The sequence below is a fragment of the Nymphalis io genome, chromosome 1, assembly GCF_905147045.1.
Source record: "Nymphalis io chromosome 1, ilAglIoxx1.1, whole genome shotgun sequence".
NCBI lineage: Eukaryota > Metazoa > Arthropoda > Insecta > Lepidoptera > Nymphalidae > Nymphalis > Nymphalis io.
The window spans coordinates 2,255,242-2,273,016 of NC_065888.1; the positions used below are offsets into that span (position 1 = coordinate 2,255,242).

The 17,775-nt window shown below is 32.7% G+C and overlaps 1 protein-coding gene across 8 annotated transcripts in view; it reads right to left on the reverse strand.

Moving 5' to 3' along the window:
- The window catches only part of LOC126771652 (myosin-IIIb-like), a 51,279-nt gene that overhangs the window by 1,776 nt on the left and 31,728 nt on the right, over positions 1 to 17,775 (reverse strand). The window contains exons 2-22 of one of the 8 annotated variants that reach the window (XM_050491692.1): positions 9,769 to 9,954; positions 8,615 to 8,770; positions 8,129 to 8,410; positions 7,629 to 7,931; positions 7,273 to 7,554; positions 6,557 to 6,745; positions 6,268 to 6,470; positions 6,007 to 6,187; positions 5,774 to 5,924; positions 5,116 to 5,326; positions 4,717 to 5,009; positions 4,331 to 4,623; positions 3,969 to 4,243; positions 3,726 to 3,891; positions 3,418 to 3,640; positions 3,084 to 3,221; positions 2,622 to 2,764; positions 1,300 to 1,478; positions 1,091 to 1,174; positions 183 to 290; positions 84 to 101 (exon numbers count right to left, since the gene is read on the reverse strand). In XM_050491692.1, coding sequence (XP_050347649.1) covers positions 84 to 101; positions 183 to 290; positions 1,091 to 1,174; positions 1,300 to 1,478; positions 2,622 to 2,764; positions 3,084 to 3,221; positions 3,418 to 3,640; positions 3,726 to 3,891; positions 3,969 to 4,243; positions 4,331 to 4,623; positions 4,717 to 5,009; positions 5,116 to 5,326; positions 5,774 to 5,924; positions 6,007 to 6,187; positions 6,268 to 6,470; positions 6,557 to 6,745; positions 7,273 to 7,554; positions 7,629 to 7,931; positions 8,129 to 8,410; positions 8,615 to 8,770; positions 9,769 to 9,933 — 4,043 coding nt within the window. In that variant the 5' untranslated portion in view covers positions 9,934 to 9,954. Of the gene's footprint in view, positions 1 to 83; positions 102 to 182; positions 291 to 1,090; positions 1,175 to 1,299; positions 1,479 to 2,621; positions 2,795 to 3,083; positions 3,222 to 3,417; positions 3,641 to 3,725; positions 3,892 to 3,968; positions 4,244 to 4,330; positions 4,624 to 4,716; positions 5,010 to 5,115; positions 5,327 to 5,773; positions 5,925 to 6,006; positions 6,188 to 6,267; positions 6,471 to 6,556; positions 6,746 to 7,272; positions 7,555 to 7,628; positions 7,932 to 8,128; positions 8,411 to 8,614; positions 8,771 to 9,768; positions 9,955 to 17,775 lie in introns of all 8 variants that reach the window. The other 7 variants (XM_050491668.1, XM_050491660.1, XM_050491700.1 and 4 more) reach the window with 7 other exon arrangements.

Sequence of the window (17,775 nt, forward strand, 5' to 3'; positions counted from 1 at the left end):
TGAAGTCGGCTGTATATTTTTATAAAAGCAAACGTGATGATCAACATGACTAAATATTTGCAAATGTAAAATAATTTCTTTACCCCTTTGATTGTTGTCCACTTCGTACAGCATGCGACATTGTTTAAAATATAAATTATTCTTAGGGCCAATATGTCATTAGGTTATTTTCAATATCATACCTGACTAGTCCACCGCACTGCCGACTGCAAGGTAAATTCTGACGGTTTTGACTTGAGTATAAAGATTTTTCTTCATTGTAGGTTTTATCGTTACCGCGTTGTTGATGTCTGAAAAAGTATCATTTTCATTATCATGAACTTATTTTACTATTTTTTTTCGCTGCAGTCATTTGCATTCGTGATGTATCTAATATCTTTAAATTAATTTACTTTAAATTTTTAATACGTTTGCGTATTAATATGCAAAAAATGATGCTTGCGTAAAGGAAGATGAATTAAAGTCGCAATCATTAGTCAGCTCCTCGCACCGAATTGTTCCCCGCGGTTTCGCTGTTTTTTATGGTCATTTCATATCGTTGCTATTATGAACGTTCCAAAATTAACGAATAACTTTCTTAAACAATTTGAAACAACATTGTTATATTAGCTTGAGTCCTGTAGTCATTCATATAAAAATACTTTTTAATAAAATAAAGTAAATAGTAAATGTCCCACAGCTGGGCTAAAGCTCTGTTGTTGAAGCTTTGAATATTATTCAGACATGTGGCAGAATTTTATCCGACCCATGCATTATTTTTTCACCGTATTTTATTTTTCATTATTTTTTCCTTCACTGCCGAACACGAGACACGATATAAACACAAAGACAGAATATATCACAAGAAACATAACATCTTCATTCCTAAGGTTGGCGCATTGGCGATGTAAGAAATATTTCTTACATCGCCAATGTCTATGGGCAGTGGTGACCGCATAACATCAGATGGCCCGCCTATGATGAACCAATATATGATGATAATATGATGATGAACCTATACAATAAAAAAAATGATGGCAACGTGGCTATTTGCAATACTTTAGTTTTCTCATTCTTTTTTCCGTTCCTATTACTCTCATTGTATACAAACCTCATATTTCTTATAGAAATATCCTTTATTTGAAATATTTGATCCCATGGCATTGTATCGCTTTCATAAAACTCAGGCGATGGACTTGAAGTTTCCAAAGATAAGCAAAAATATAAAGAAATAATAAGTAAATTAGTCTCTTATAAACAACAGCTTATTGCTTAATAAAAACTGCTAAATTATCTATCTTTTGTTAAGGGCTCAATTACCTTGAAAGTCTACTGGCTTCTTGTTCGGCTTGTGATGGTTGGTTCCTTGTTATGGCTGGTACGACACGAAATCCTGGCGGCAGCTGGTATTCGTCAGGTGGTTTCTTTACATCCTTTAGGCGGATTCCTGGCTTATTTCGGCGGATATTCTTATGGACGTCTTGATTCTTGTTATGTACCTGAAAATATTTAAACATTGTGTTGCTACATTATCCTATGTTTTCGTAACACAACTACATCCTGAAATTAAACTATTTTATCCTCAAAATTAAAATACAATATAATACAAGAAGACTGACTTTTTTTTATATTCGCCGAGAGGGCAAATGACTATACTCCACCTGATGGTAAGTGGTAGTAGAGTCCAAACGCGACGACGGCCAGTACAGACGGGAAGAATGTTCTGCACTAGCCGCCTTCGCCTTGCCGGCCCGCAAGATGCCTCTTCACGCCTCGTTTGAAGGAACCCGGGTTGTAGAAGGAGGGGAACACGTGAGCTGGTAAGAAATTCCATTTTTTGGAAGTGCGACAAAGAAAGGAGTTGCCAAATTTCTTTGTGCGCGATGGAATTGATGTCACAGTTAAGCGGTGACATCGAGAGCCAGCTCGCGTAGATTTATGAAGGAAGGGGGAAGCAGGAATTAGTGAGAATAATTCCTTAGAGCACTCGCCGTGATACAGTCGATAGAAAGCGCTCAGCGCTGCTATCTCTCGACGCAATTGTAAAGGTTCAAGGGTGTTTGTGACCTTTACGTCGCCAATCTTTAAGTCGCTGCAACCGATCCATGGCCTCCAGTAGGTACTTAGCGGAGCCATCCCAAAGGTGCGAGCAATATTCCACGCATGACCGTACCTGTGTTTTATATAACAGTCACAGTTTTTGTGGCGTGAAAAAACGCCGCACCTTGTTCAGAACTCCGAGTTTCCGTGAAGCTGTTTTTATAACAGCCTCAATTCCCTTGGACTAAGGTTGAAGCGAACGTCAATCCCCAGCATGGCGATCTTGCTTTGTATCACTAGCGGAGTACCACAGAGGGAGAGAAGAAGGAAAAATGTTGACTTTTTCGCAGTGAGAGCGCATACCTGTGTTTTCTTGGCATTAAACTCAACAAGATTATCAGAGCCCCATTTGGCGATGAGTTCTAATGTCCTATCGAGTTCAATGACAAGATCCTTCCATTATACCTAAATAATATGACTTATAATCTGTGGATATATGATTATTTATTTGCTTGTCGATAAACTGTCACATTTCCTACGATATTATTATCCTAGTTAGTGGATTTATTAAATTACAAAAAAAAACCTATTTTTTATCTTACTTGATCAGCAAATGTTTGCAATTGTGCAGCTCGTTCCTGCACTGAATATTTTTGCATTATTTGTTGATGCGTGGGAGGGGCCGGCGCAGGGTGCTGTGGCGGTGGCGGCGCTGGAGCCCGGTTCTTCATTAGTTTCCGCCTCGCTGTGTAACCCCGGAAATCTGTAATATAATCTAAATGAGCTGTTTTTTTATCAAATTTAACTAGAAGATGGTATTTCGTATATATTAAATGCAAAGAAAACATATTAAAAAAAGGTATGATTATAGCAAGTCGTGGGTACTAAACGAACAAACATCTATAATTTGTATTGCTGTGCAAACTAGAAATTCTTGGTTCATAATGACAAATTAGCTCATATTTTTTTATAACAATGCTAACGTCAGAATTGTAACTATTTATCATAAGGTGGCTCATTTATCTCTAAGCATCCTAACTGTTATTAGAAAAAAAGTTACTTACGACTCTGTAATACTACAGCGGCTTTGGTAGAATTGACATTTTCTTTATTGCTTGAATTCGTATCATTGCTGTCACTGTCGTCTGTGCTCATTCGTCTTAATACTTTGGGCATTATAACATTATTCTTAACTGGAACACCTATAAACAATTGCACATTATTTAAAATTAACTCCTTACATATGATTATTATGTTTTGTTTAATACAGAATTATTTACATTAAAGCCTTAATATAAAAAAAAATACTACTGTACAAATTGTAACCGCATGGAATGGTGGCAATAATGCTAGGAGCATCCCCTTTGATTATACTTAGATATATAATATTAACATTACCTGCTCTTTGTTGTTTCCTTTGATTTTCTTGTTCAATTTGTCCTTTTTTAAATTCTCTGGCTAATTGTTTTTGTCTCTCTTGAAGTCGCTTTCTTGTTAACCAACCCCGCACATGTCTTTGCAATGTGAGAACAGAAATCGCCATTTGGGCCTTAAGTCTGATGTAGTTGCGTCTAGCCAACCAGGCGCGTACACAAGATTGTACCAGGACAATTTTTCTTGTCTAGAGAAAAAATACCTAATAAATGCTGCTTATTGGCGCTTTCCTATATTTATTTCGGATTAAAAAATTTAGATATATATGTTACCTGTTCTTCGTATATTCGTGAGAGAACTTCGACGTGATAATATTTCAAAAATACTTTGGATTTGCCAAGTGCCCATCCGTCCATTTTCAACCGCAGCAATAGAAGACGGCAGGAGTCACGATTTGGCTTAATTTCTTCATCGTAACTGTATGCTAAGAAACCATACCTACAATCGTAATAAAATAAATTAAAAATATGAAAAGTGTCTTTGTATTTTTAGTTACAAATTATCCATTTGAGTACCTTTTCAAAAATTCGTCAAAGGTAAGACGATGGGAAAATCCGTTCTGTCTTATTCTTATAGTTTCTAGAACTCCAGTGTATCTCAGTTGCTTTAATATTTTTGTTGAATCGAAATTATTAGGTGATCGTGAATCATTTGGTTTAAGACATCTCACAAACTGAGGAGTGCCACTAACCATCTTTTGGAGAAGTTCCATTAGAGAATATCGGAAATATGTCGATACAGTTTGTTGCGCTCGTGATTGAGAGGCGAGTCCTCGACTGTTGTAGCGATCCTGTTAAATTAGAATAATATTTAATTTTATCGCATAAAACTTAATTAAATAATTATGTAAATTTCACTCTTAAAGTAAGAGAGTTACCCGAACATCGCCCGATATTGGGCCTTCCAAACTGCTGACGTCCATTTCTCCATGTGCAGCAGAGAATAAGTTGCCAGTTTTAGTCATTGGGCATTGGAAGAGAAATCTTATTACATCATATTGACTTTGCCTCATTAATTGAACTACTTCAGGAGGTAAAAAGTTGCGATTTTTCTCTAAGAAACCATCAGCTTGGTAAACAACGCGTCCAGCAAAGTGGTGAATCGCAAAACAGACCGCGTCAGATTTAGGTCGCACATAATATTTGCTTTTAATATTTCGATGAAATTTTTCTAGAAAAAAATAAAATACAAGTGCTTTTTCTATTCCTTAAGAGACAATTTTATTTTTATATTATGAATTTTAGTCTTTTCTTTATTAATTACCTATAAGGGTTTTATCCGTTGAACGTGGAAAGCGGCTTTCCTCGTCAAGTAATGCTAACAATCCCATCGGTCTTGATAAGAGCATGTCTAAGACTGGTCTATTATCTGAAAATTCTACTAGGTCAACTGGCACACCCTCAGCCATGTATTCCTGCTGTTCCCAAGTAAATATATGTTGATTAAAATAGTACTGAATCTGTTCATTGGCGATGTTTATGCAAAGCTGTTCGAATGAGTTTCTAGTAAAGTTTTCAAATCCAAAAATATCCAGAATTCCTATGGATAGCTGGTCACTACGGAAAGAAAAAAAATCATTTGTGGCGACTAAGTATAAAAATTTATTCATAGTTTTATTTTTATGAGGCTTAATAATCGTTTGTAATTTAGATATAGAACTACCTTTGCGGTCTATTGAGGGATAGAAGAGCATTAATTCTTTCAACGATTCTATCAAAAGCTCTTGCATATATTCCTCTAGCGGTCGCATCTCTCGCTACGGCAGCCTCTGTTGGTGAACTGTACCTTGCAATTGTTTCACCTTTTGTAACAACACTGCTACTTGTTAGACATTCTCGGAGATCACTTGTCTCCACGCCCAAAAGACAAGAAGCTGTAAAAAGATAATGATGTGAAATTTTAAAAACTTGCAAATATGTATATTATAAAATGCCGAGATGGCCCAGTGGTTAGAACGCGTGAATCTTATCCGATGATCGTGGGTTCAAGCCCGGGCAAGCACCACTGTATTTTCATGTGCTTAATTTGTGATTATAATTCATCTCGTGCTTAACGGTGAAGGAAAACATCGTGAGGAAACCTGCATGTGTCTAATTTCATTGAAATTCTGCCACATGTGTATTCTACCAACCCGCATTGGAGCAGCGTGGTGGAATAAGCTCCACAACCTTCTCCTCAAAAGGGAGAGGAGGCCTTAGCCCAGCAGTGGGACATTAACAGGCTGTTATGTTATAAAACACAGGAAATATAATGTTTCATACAATCTTTTCCACAGTAAGAATTTTTTTAATATCTATACAATAGATTTAGCAAAAATTACCTCGATGCAGCGGTGCCGTGTCAATTATGGTAGCTCTATTATCAGTATTGTGATCACCAGCAGTTTCTGCAAATTCTATATCGCCCAGATGTAAGATGGCAGCTAACATTTTATAAATAATTTGTACCTCCTCTTCGTGGAAACCTACCACCTAAGATCGTAAATTATTATACAATCATCAACTGTATTTCTATTTATTATAGTCTATTTCTAATTGCTACCTACAATAATACCTTAAAAGCTTGGTTAAGCTGACGCCACCGATGCACGTTATGTTCACGATGACTCACAGAAAGCGGTTGTAAATAGCGATGCCTAGATTTTAACTGTTCATCGAGGTAATATTTTCTCCACCGCCCTTCGCTCTCTAGACCATCGTAGAGATAATAAAAGACATGGAAGTTGCTTTCTCCTCTATAAATAAAAACAGGATCGGCTTAGAATAATTATATCTATAATTTTATTAATAATTTGCAAAAATATCTTAAACTTACAATGCTTGATGAACTACCCTCGATTGTTCTAATAGATATACAGATATTCGAGCTCCTGATATTCTTCCCACTCTCATTATAGATAGATCCAGATATTTTCCAAATCGCGAGCTATTAGCATTTATTCCAGTACGCGCATTTCCAAAAGCTTCCATGATTGGATTTACTTGTAGAATTTTATCTTCTAAATTACTATATTGTGTCTAAGGAAAGAAATAAATGAAATATGTAGGTATAAGCATTGGTTTTATAATATATAAAAATAAGAAATAATTTAAATTGTACGTACTTTAGATAAATATACAAGTTGTTTTAAAAGAAGATTAGCTGATTCCGTTTTTCCAGCTCCACTTTCACCCGATATAACGATAGCTTGATTTTGTTTTTGGTGCATTAACGCTTGGTGAGCAGCGTCTGCTACTGCATAGATATGAGGAGGATTGTCGGAACGACATCGACCTTGGTACAAGTGTTGAGTCTGTGAAATAATAATAGTTTCTATTTAATTCAATACTTTATGATAAGTAATTTTTTTTTTTTTTTATAGAATAGGAAGGCGGACGAGCATATGGGCCATCTGATGGTAAGTGGTCACCAACGCCCATAGACATTGGCATTGTAAGAAATGTTAACCATCGCTTACATCACCAATGCGCCACCAACCTTGGGAACTAAGATGTTATGTCCCTTGTGCCTGTAATTACACTGGCTCACTCACCCTTCAAACCGGAACACAACAATACCAAGTACTGCTGTTTTGCGGTAGAATATCTGATGAGTGGGTGGTACCTACCCAGACGAGCTTGCACAAAGCTCTACCACCAGTAAAATATTGTTTTGTGGTACTTTTAACATGAAATTTTATATTTTAGATGATCTCTAAATTACTGCCAGTTATATATGTTATATTAAAATTTTACATAACAATATCAAAGGGTTTATTTAATTTAAATTATTGGCTATGTCATTTTATTTTGTTTTAATAAAATATTAAATTAAATTTACCTTTGAGGTATACATGCCTATATCAGCAAAAGGATTTACTGCGACTAGAATGTCCCCGATGTAGGTATAAATTTGATTTTGTGTGTATCTCTTTTGCAATTGTTCGACAATGGCATCTTCTGTCAAAGTTTCTAAGGTAGCTAAATCATCTGTGTACATTTTCTCTGGTCTTGCCTTTCTATGAGATTTTAATTTTCCTCGTTTGGTGGTAGCTTCCGGTGCACGGCTACTTCGTCCTTCAGCTCTTTGTCTTTTAATTTCTGCCCGTAGTTCTCTTCGAATCTAAGAGATGAATTATAATGTCAGTTAATGGTTTCAAATATTAGTAGAAAATAATTAAATTTTAAATAACTTACTTTATCTTCAAAGCTATTAACAGCCAACAATAATGGGTGTTCTAGAAGTTCTCTTGCAAAAGGTCTTTGATTCATGTCTTTGACTAAACATTCGGATATAAAATCTGCAAGTTGTGGCGTGAACAGCTCTGGATGTGATAAAGTTGGTGGCGGATTTCGAGGTATTTGAAACAACGCTCGCATTGGATGTAAACCAGATAACGGTGGTTCTCCTTCTGCTAATTCAATAGCTGTGATACCAACAGACCACACGTCACACCTACTATCGTATGATTGGTCTAATTGCTGTTCACATGCTATCACCTGCAAGCAAATAAAAATATTTAATTTTTTATTTAAAGTAATTCACCATTATCATTCATCAATGTTATATTAGTTAGCTATTCATTTTCGCGTTCTGTTTCAGGATTCTAGTTTCTAAGAATTCGAAGGTTACATGTTAAATGTCAAAAAAACCGTAGACACTATATATTTTGTTAATTTTATTTATTATAATATACCTCTGGTGCCATCCAATAGGGTGTGCCGACAGATGTGTTTCGCCTTGCAACAGTTGCAGCTAAATGTGATGATACTCCGAAGTCCACAAGTTTTACTTCAGCATCTTCAGTCAATAAAATATTATGGCCCTTCACATCTCGATGCATACATCGATGTGAATGAAGGTAAGTTAAGGCGCGGACTGTTCCACGAATGACATACGCTAGTTGTGGCTCTGTCAAATTGTTTCCTCGAGCTCGCATACCTGCGCCTAGATCTGTCACTGAACCTCCTGTACAAAGCTGAAAAAACCAAACACTGATATAATATTTTTATTTAATATAAGGATTCGAATAATCTTAAAATTTGCTTCGAATAAGCTGCTTTTCCATATAAGCAAAAATGACAACTTATGCGTTTTCAATATAGTTAGTGACTTTCACAATCATTACAAACACAGACATCGCCAACTATTCCTTGACTCAATAGAATAAGATTATATTTACCTCCATAACAAACCAAATTTGGTCATCTTCAGAAGATATACCTCGCTTCAAAAATAATCCGAAAAATTCTGGAATATTTGGATGACTTGAAAGATCACGGAATACGAGGAATTCTTCCTCTATCTCTTCTATATTCTCAGCAATATTTTCTAAAATCTGCAAAGAAATAAAAAAAAAACATTTTTATCATATATTATTATAATTTTTAGTATGGAATACACACAATTGGAATATAACTCAATTATATTAATTAATATGTTTGAACATAAAATGAAAATAAATTTGTTTTTGTTTAACATATACTATAATTTTGACAACGCCATGAAACGTAGGTATACCTTAATATTACCCGTTATTATACATTAGTTTCAAAGTTTAAAATAATATAGAGTAATACACGTTTACAGGACACTAATGAATATAGACTCTCAATTTAAAATGAAGATCTAAGTGCATAAAGGATAATTAAATTCTCGAAACCACTAGAAAAATACACTGCATAAAAAACAATGCAAACAATTGACATTAGTTTTAGTGCAGACAATTATGTTTTTGGAACGTATTGTTAGTGAGTTGTTTGTAATGGATTGCGTAGATATTATCTCAGAAGTGTTTAATGATGTCAAGGGCGCTTTACCATTTGGATCATGATGAACGCAGCCTTTTATGTCAATGGTCATAGCTGTTATTATGCTTAGAATATTTGAAAATACAATTGCCACTACATTTTATACAATAATATTTAATTGTATATAAGAAGCAATCTGTTTGAAAACATCCACATATACTGGTAATAAATATAAAAGCTATAATAATTTTAAAATAAATGGATAACAGAAAATTGTCAAAAGCGGAGAGAAAAACATATAAGTGAAATATTAAGCTTATTAATAGCTTTTGAAGATGTTTTTTTTCAATCATTGCATGTATAAATGTTTTTTTTAAAGCCTAAAACGACAGGATTTAACCTGCAACGCCTAGATTGCTCGACTCGGATACAATTGAACTCTGTTGAATATGATATATTGAACAATATAAAACCATTGATAAATGTTTCCACTAGAATCACTTATAGAAACAGCCTCTAAGGGTACAGGTGGCCTCTCACCATCTATTTGCTCGTCAGCCTTATATAAATTTGAAATAGAATAAACCTTCACAGCAACTCGTTTTCCAGTTTTCTTGTCCTTTGCACAGAACACTTCGCCATAGGTTCCTTCCCCTATGAGCTCCTGTAGAGTAAATCTGTCCTGAGGGTCCGCGGCACGGTCCAGTTCCACGTGCTGCGAGAGCCCCCGATATGCCATGTCGCTGCGCATGGTTCACATTGATTGCTGCACCTGTAATATTATATTAAAATTTTCAATACAATAATAGAGAATTAGGAATTTATTTTTAGTTGACAAAATATTTTAATTTCCATATTGCGTTATATATATATTTTTTGTACTTAATAAAATTTGTTATATATAAATGAAGCATATATAAAAAAAACATAGATATTTTAATAAAGTAGAGGAAAATATGTTTAACGAAAAAATCTTAGCCGAAGATGCGGTTTCGATCCTGAGCAAGCACCAGAAAGTCATATCATAGTTACTTAATAATATATTCCTGAACTTTGTTTTAACAAAACTAATCCGCCAATGATTTTAATCAAAATCAGGACCAACGGCTTTACGTGCTTTTGGAGGCACAGGACTTTAACAGAGTAATATTTTACTATATACAGCCATATAAACGAGCTACTAGACGAATGAGGTACTTAAACCAAAAAAAAAACTATATAAATAAAACGACTAACTGTTTTCGTTTTGTTGTACCGCTTTGGTCAAGAAATAGAAATTCAATTCTTTATTAAGTGTTGACGATAAAACAACTATAAATAAGTCATAACTTGTTCCTATTTAATAAATGCATATTAAGATAAGTAGCTAATTAGCATGTCCGTTCAACGTCCGGTACTTTTATACGAATTCATTAAGCGAAAGAGGTATATGGTATCTATTTAGTTTGTATTCTATACTATGAATAAAACATACTAAATGCGAATTAAATAATCACAAATATTTCAAATATAGCCATAAAATATAATATTCTATTACATCGTTCGTTAATTAAGCTTCTATTCAGATTAAATTTTGTCTTTATAATTAACTAAACTTCGAACGATCGCGTAAAATTACGTTAGGCAATTAGTAAATATATGAATCATTTGTATAATCTCAAATATGTACATAGACATTTGTTTTGTATCTTGGTATAGTATACGTTAATTTCATTGGGTCGATTTATGAAATTGAAGATTGAAATAGATTGAAATGCCCCTTAAATACAAATATTTTTAGTTTGTAGTTCTAAATTTCAATTCTCTATGTCTTATAGTTAGCCAGTTAAGACATTGAATTTTATATATGTCGTTATATTATCGCTGAATTGGAGGCGTAAATAGGAATATTAGTAATCCCTTAATTTTTTTTAATGCTAGTATTATTTTTACAAAAAAACAAAACGTATACCCACCGGTATTACTGGAAGTTAATCATTTAATTTAAAGAAAACTTTAAAAGAGCAAACATTGAAACATATATATGTATACGCATACTTCCTATTTTAAAAAAGTATTCAAGTGTCATATCGTGACTTGAAAAATAAGAGATAAATTACATTGTGGAATATGAAGCCCTTTCCGAGTCCGTGGCGTGTTGGCTTTACGTGCCTTGCTTTAAACGAAGACATAAAAGTCAGGTTGATTGCCACATCCATTTATTTACTCTGCATACGTAAAATTTGTATTGTAATAAATGAAAGTAATTAATGGTCTTATCAAATATGGTAGAACTGTGTTCTTGCTATAGTTCAATAATAAATATCATTATTTATATTAGTAGATTAGTTCGTTAGTATAATGGGTAGTCTGGCGAGTGAGCCAGTGTAATTATAGGTACAAGGGACATAACATCTTAGTTCCCAAGTTTAGTAGCGCATAGGCGATGTAAGCGATGGTTAACATTTCTTACAATGCCAATGTCTATGGGCTTTGGTGACTACTTACACTATAAAAATATAAATAATAAAAAAAATATGTCGGTGTTCTGGGTCAAACAGTGTTATTTTCAAATTAAAAAGTTATTTTGTTTTAGTGACACTATTCTCAGTAGCAGCAGATTCTATGTAATTTACAATTAAATAAAAAAGTTTATTTAGCTTTATATTTTTTTTAAACTTACACAGTTTTGTTCCTCTAGAGATTTGAACATTGCCAGTGTTATGTATTGTATGTTTTTTTATAAAAATTAATTTATTTACAGATGAGGAGAGGTTTTATAGTTTGGTAAAGTAAACGTAAAACAGTGTTTTTTATAGATTATCTGATGTTAAATGTTCGCTATTGGCTATTGTACATGTACAATGGAATTGCAAAGAATAAAAACGACTCCTAACAAGGTCTATTCGCTGCCAATCTTGGAATTTGACATCGTATGTCCTTTTTGTCTATAATTACACTGTCTCACTCACTATAAATCAGAACACAGCAACACAAAAAAGATGTTCAGCGGTACACAGATGATTGCACAAAGTCGTTTCACAGATAAAATCGTATTGTTCAAAATTAATAGGATTAATGATAATGGTATCCTACCCACAAATTAGATTTTTACCTAAATTTCGTCGAAGTTGTCATCCTCGACAATATTTAAATAAAATTTACTTTTAATTTTTTTTTACAGCTTACGCAGGAAAAGATTTTATGTATTTATGTTTCAATGTTTTATTACACAGTTAAATGGTAAAATGTTAATTTGACATTACATTTAAAAAACCGTACGGGGTTCTTGTCTAGCTAAAATATCATCGTACTGCTTAGGCCTTCGCGTATGTTACGTGGCATCGGCAAATCGTTATGATCTCATATATATACATATACATAATGCGGAAACGGCTTTAATGATTTTATTTAAATTTCGTATTTAGAAAAGGTTTTGTTTTTAAGTTTATCTAAATCTATCTTGAAAAAAACTATTAGGCTCGAACGAAGCTCGGTCGATCGGTTACTTGAAGTTTAACAGGAAAGCTCATTACAAATCTACATATTTAATGAAGGTATATTTAATTTTATCTGAGACTAAAATAATTTTATTTTATTTATGATAATATTGCCAGACTGCAACTGACATTCGCAAGTCACAACAAAGTTATAAGCTGAATTATCTGGAATTGAAGTGGCAAAAAAAGTCGGTTAAGTGGATGACAAACAAGCATTATAACGTTATCGCTCTAACAGATATATTTTAGTTATAATATCATGATTTATAATAAAATAATTGAAAACCTGGTTACTGACTGACTAGTAAGTATACATAAAATAGTTCATGAAGATAATACTAAATCCTTATTAAAATAAACATTATTAATTTCCAATCAATCTATCAATCTAGGAGTATGTACATAAAATAAATTAGTAAATACATAATGATTGAATTCTTTAACAAATTTATAAAAAAATAGCGATCTTTACTTGGTGGTAGGGCTTTGTGCAAGCCCATCCGGGTAGGTACCACCTACTCTCATATTCTACAATATACATAAAACAGCAGTACTTAGTATTGTTGTGTTCCGGTTTTAAAGGGGCCAGTGCACCTACAGGCACAAGCGAGATAAAATCTTAGTTTCCATGGCGCATTCGCGATGTAAGGAATCGTTATGTCTTACAGGACCAATGTCTAGGGGCGGTGGTGACCACTTACCATCAAGTCCATTTGCTTTCTAACACCAACTATGCTATATGAAACTATTAAATATGAAACTTTTTCAACGTTTTACAATGTCGGTCAAGCACCAATAAACATTCATTGACGGGCAGCAGACTGCTGTTTGTTTTCGCATCATCAATTTATGTAGCGGTAAATAGTGTTATTGAGTCTATATTGAAGAATCATTAAAATGTAGATCTTGTCATTAGCTGTCGATGAGCGCTTAATAAATAGATTAACGTATAATTTGTCCATTACTATCAAATTAGGAAGCTAATTGTCCGATCAGTTTACTTCCTATTAATATAAAACAAATAAGGAACTTGAAGTAGATATTAAATTATAATTATTAAGAATATTTACAACGTCGTATTTCCGAGAATCAGTAATGTTACCTCCATTTAAGTGTATATAAAAAAGCCGAGATGATGAGATATTAGAACGCGTGAATCTTAACCGATGATCGTTCAAACCCGGGCAAGCACCACTAAATTTTCATGTGCTTAATTTGTGTTTATAATCATCTCGTGCTTGACAGTGAAGGAAAACATCGTGAGGAAACTGCATGTGTCTAATTTCGTTGAAATTCTGCCAAATGTGTATTCTACCAACCGGCATTGGAGCAGCGTGGTAGAATAAGCTCCAAACCTTCTCCTCAAAAGGGAGAGGAGGCCTTAGCCCAGCAGCGGGAGATTAACAGGCTGTTACTGTATTGTACTGTAAGTGTAAATCTTGTATTATATTAACACAATATCCCTAGATAACAAGATCGAACCTGCGACTCACACAAGTGGATATTGGAATGTTAAATACGCTTATTATATTGCTGAGATTAAAATGGACTTATATACATCCAGAAGCTATATAATACTCGTTAGAATTATAATTGTATTCATATAACTTTTTTTCTTTTCATCGAAATATGTTTTTGAGGTTTTACCGCTTAGGCTTTTTCCTCATATTCACTATCGCAACTTATTTTACATATATTATATATATATATAATATATATAATATAATAAGCGTATATATATATATATATATATATATAATATATGTAAAATAAGTTGCGATAGTGAATATGAGGAAAAAGCCTAAGCGGTAAAACCTCAAAAACATATTTCGATGAAAAGAATATACATATATTATATGAATACAATTATAATTCTAACGAGTATTATATAGCTTCTGGATGTATATAAGTCCATTTTAATCTCAGCAAATGACATAGATAGCTATCAACAGATTAATCATATGCAAATGTATATATTTTTTATTTGGTCGAGTTATAAATTTTAATACTTTATTTAAAAATGAATTCTATTTTAAATAAATTATTTTGGCGAAAATATGTTAATATAATTTAAATCGTTATGACTCGTTTAATTTTAAATAAAAATCTTCAAACGGTCTTTTGTATATAATATATGCACGTTACGGTTATATTAAATTAACAATTATTTTTGTATTTATAAATATATTAGTGTACTTATTCTTATTATTACTTAATTATTTGTTTAAAGCGAACAAAATACCATATGACTACAATTTAATATCAACATAACGCATATATGAATATAAATAAATATAGAAAATAAATATTTAACATACAAAAACCGAGATGGCCCAGTGATAAGAACACGTGATTGAATTGAACCACTGAATTTTCATGTGCTTAATTTGTGATTATAATACATCTCGTGCTCTACTGTGAAGGAAAACATCGTGAAGAAACCTCCATGTGCCTAATTTCACTGTATTCCACTAACCCGCATTGGAGCAGCGTGGAATAAGCTCCATACCTTCTCCTCAAAAAGGGAGAGGAGGCCTTAACCTAGCAGTGGGACATTCACAGACTGTTATTGTAAGATATAAAAACACATCTATACTAATATTATAAAGAGGTACATTTTGATTTTTTATATGTTTGTTGGGAATGAATAACATACTAATCTGATTTAAAAAAAAAATTACGTACAGAAAGCTACCTTATCAGTGAGTAACATAGACTATATTTTATTTTCAAATTGATTAGGGATTCCTTAAAAAATTGGAATAATGCAACCCAAGGTATAATTTTTTTTCATTATTTGGCGTGCGCTGCATAAACTATTGAATATACTTAAAATAATGTATTATATGTTTATAGTACTCATTATTACCAAAAAAAAAGTTAAATCACAAAAGCTGTTTTTTGTTCAAATTATTCTATAAAAACACGGGTAGTATCAATATTAAGCAAATTATTATTTTTTAAATTGGTCACAAACGATTTTATTTCGAATCTTTGCATTCGATATTAAAAAAAAAAAAGTTAAATTCAAATTCGGCCTTGAAAATTAACTCTAATCACGCTCACATAATATTCACATCCAACATTTTACGAACAAATATTTAATACAAAAATATTCAATTATAAATGAAATAAAATATTATAGCCAAATAGTCATAAAACAGTATAGACATTTTTTTCCGTCATATGACACACATTACACATACTGAAATCGAGAACAAGTGAACGTATAACTCGAACGAGAATATTATATACCTATTGGTAAATAGTATGGTTACACTGGTGACGTAACCGACGGCTCTTATTGATAATTTTTATACAACAAAAGCTGTTCCGTAAGAAACAATCCAATGCACGACGCGATCGTAAAAACATTGGATACTGACTTATGATGATCTATTTTGAAGTGTAAATCCTTACTTATTTTTAACGCGGAAGTGAGTTTGTTTGTTTGCTACGCTTTCACGTTTTACCTACTCAATATATCATCATGAAATTTTGCATACACAATGTTAGGTGTACAGAAAAGGACATTGGATACCTCCATCTCACACAATCATACCGCTTGAGGAAACAAAAACTCTATATAATAAAGAACTAACATTTGTGAGTTTGGATGTAGGAGATAATCTCACAAGTTATTCGACCGATTTCCAAAATTGTTTCACCTATATTTAAAATAAACCTATAGAATTGAGACATGCTATATATATGTCTCTGATTTAACTCTAAGGCACTATTGACATTTGAGCCCCCATTCCGAGGCAGTTGTTGTAATTTTTTTTTTTTTTTTGAGTTAGGCTCCTCAGCTGGTGGGGCCCTGGGCTGATACTTTGTAGGCCTAGTCATATATCCGGGGCTGGGTATATATTATTTCGTTAAAATAAAGAGTTTTTTATTGAGATCAATTTTGCATTGTAATTCGATGAAAAGACGGTCAAGCGAATGCGTTTCTTACAGGTGCTGCCTTAACGGTAAGAGATATATATGAATGCTTTATATATGTCTTCTATTATGTTTGTATAATGCTTTATATTAAAGTTGTATGAAAAGTTAATATTAAACAGACAACGTCATAAATATAAAAATGATTGACATTATCGCATAACACTTTCTGCCATATCACGATCGAGTTTGTTGTTACAGAATAAACGGCACAGGTGTCAAATTGGTGTCAACTTAGTTGGAACCATTTGTATGGCGTAATAGGAACATGAATCGGCGTATTTGGACTTTTGTAAACAGTAACATACATGTAACAATATGTATTCAATTACGTGATCGTATTTGTCTAATGTGATTTAAGTCATAAAAATGATTTTTTAATATTATTATAAGGTAATTAGAAAGTTAAGGAAATATAAGCTTTATTTAGTTAATATAAAGTACAATTTAATAGTACCTAATTGGTTTTAAATATAACCGTTTTATTTATAATTTATTGTGGCTATTAGTGAGATAGGTAAAGAATTTTAATTTAAAAATAGGACACTTTAGTAAACCACAGCATAATTTATACTTTGTTTTTATTTTTATAATGATATTATTTTAAACAAGGCTACTTTTACTTTAGTATCGTTTTATTTTAAAAACGTTACATATTGAAACGGTGCATCTTGTAATTTTACTCCGAAAAAATATAATTTCATAAAATGTTTTCTGTATCCATATTTGCAATATGTTAAGTATGTGCTCAACTGTATGTGTATAAAAAAACTCATTAGTATACTTAAAAAACGACCATTAGTATACTTCGACAGTTGCTTGAATAATTTCTATTGATTAATATTTAATAAGCAGCCGTTTCGATTTAATTGAAGATAAATTTACAAAAAATTAGCAATCTGTTCTACATTAGATTATAAATGCTAATGCTAAGTCACCAATGCCAAATTTACATGCTTAAAATCGGTTTAAATAAGTCATCTTTTGCATAGCGTTGAAAAAAATCTTCGTAAGGAAACCTAAATGTATCGTCTGAATATCGGCCACATGTGCATCCGCCATTCCGCATTGGGGCAGCGTGGTGTAATAAGCAACGAACCTCCTCAAAAGGATGTCATAGCCCAGCGGTGGGTTACTTATAGACTGTTACTTACTTTAATTTTATTAAT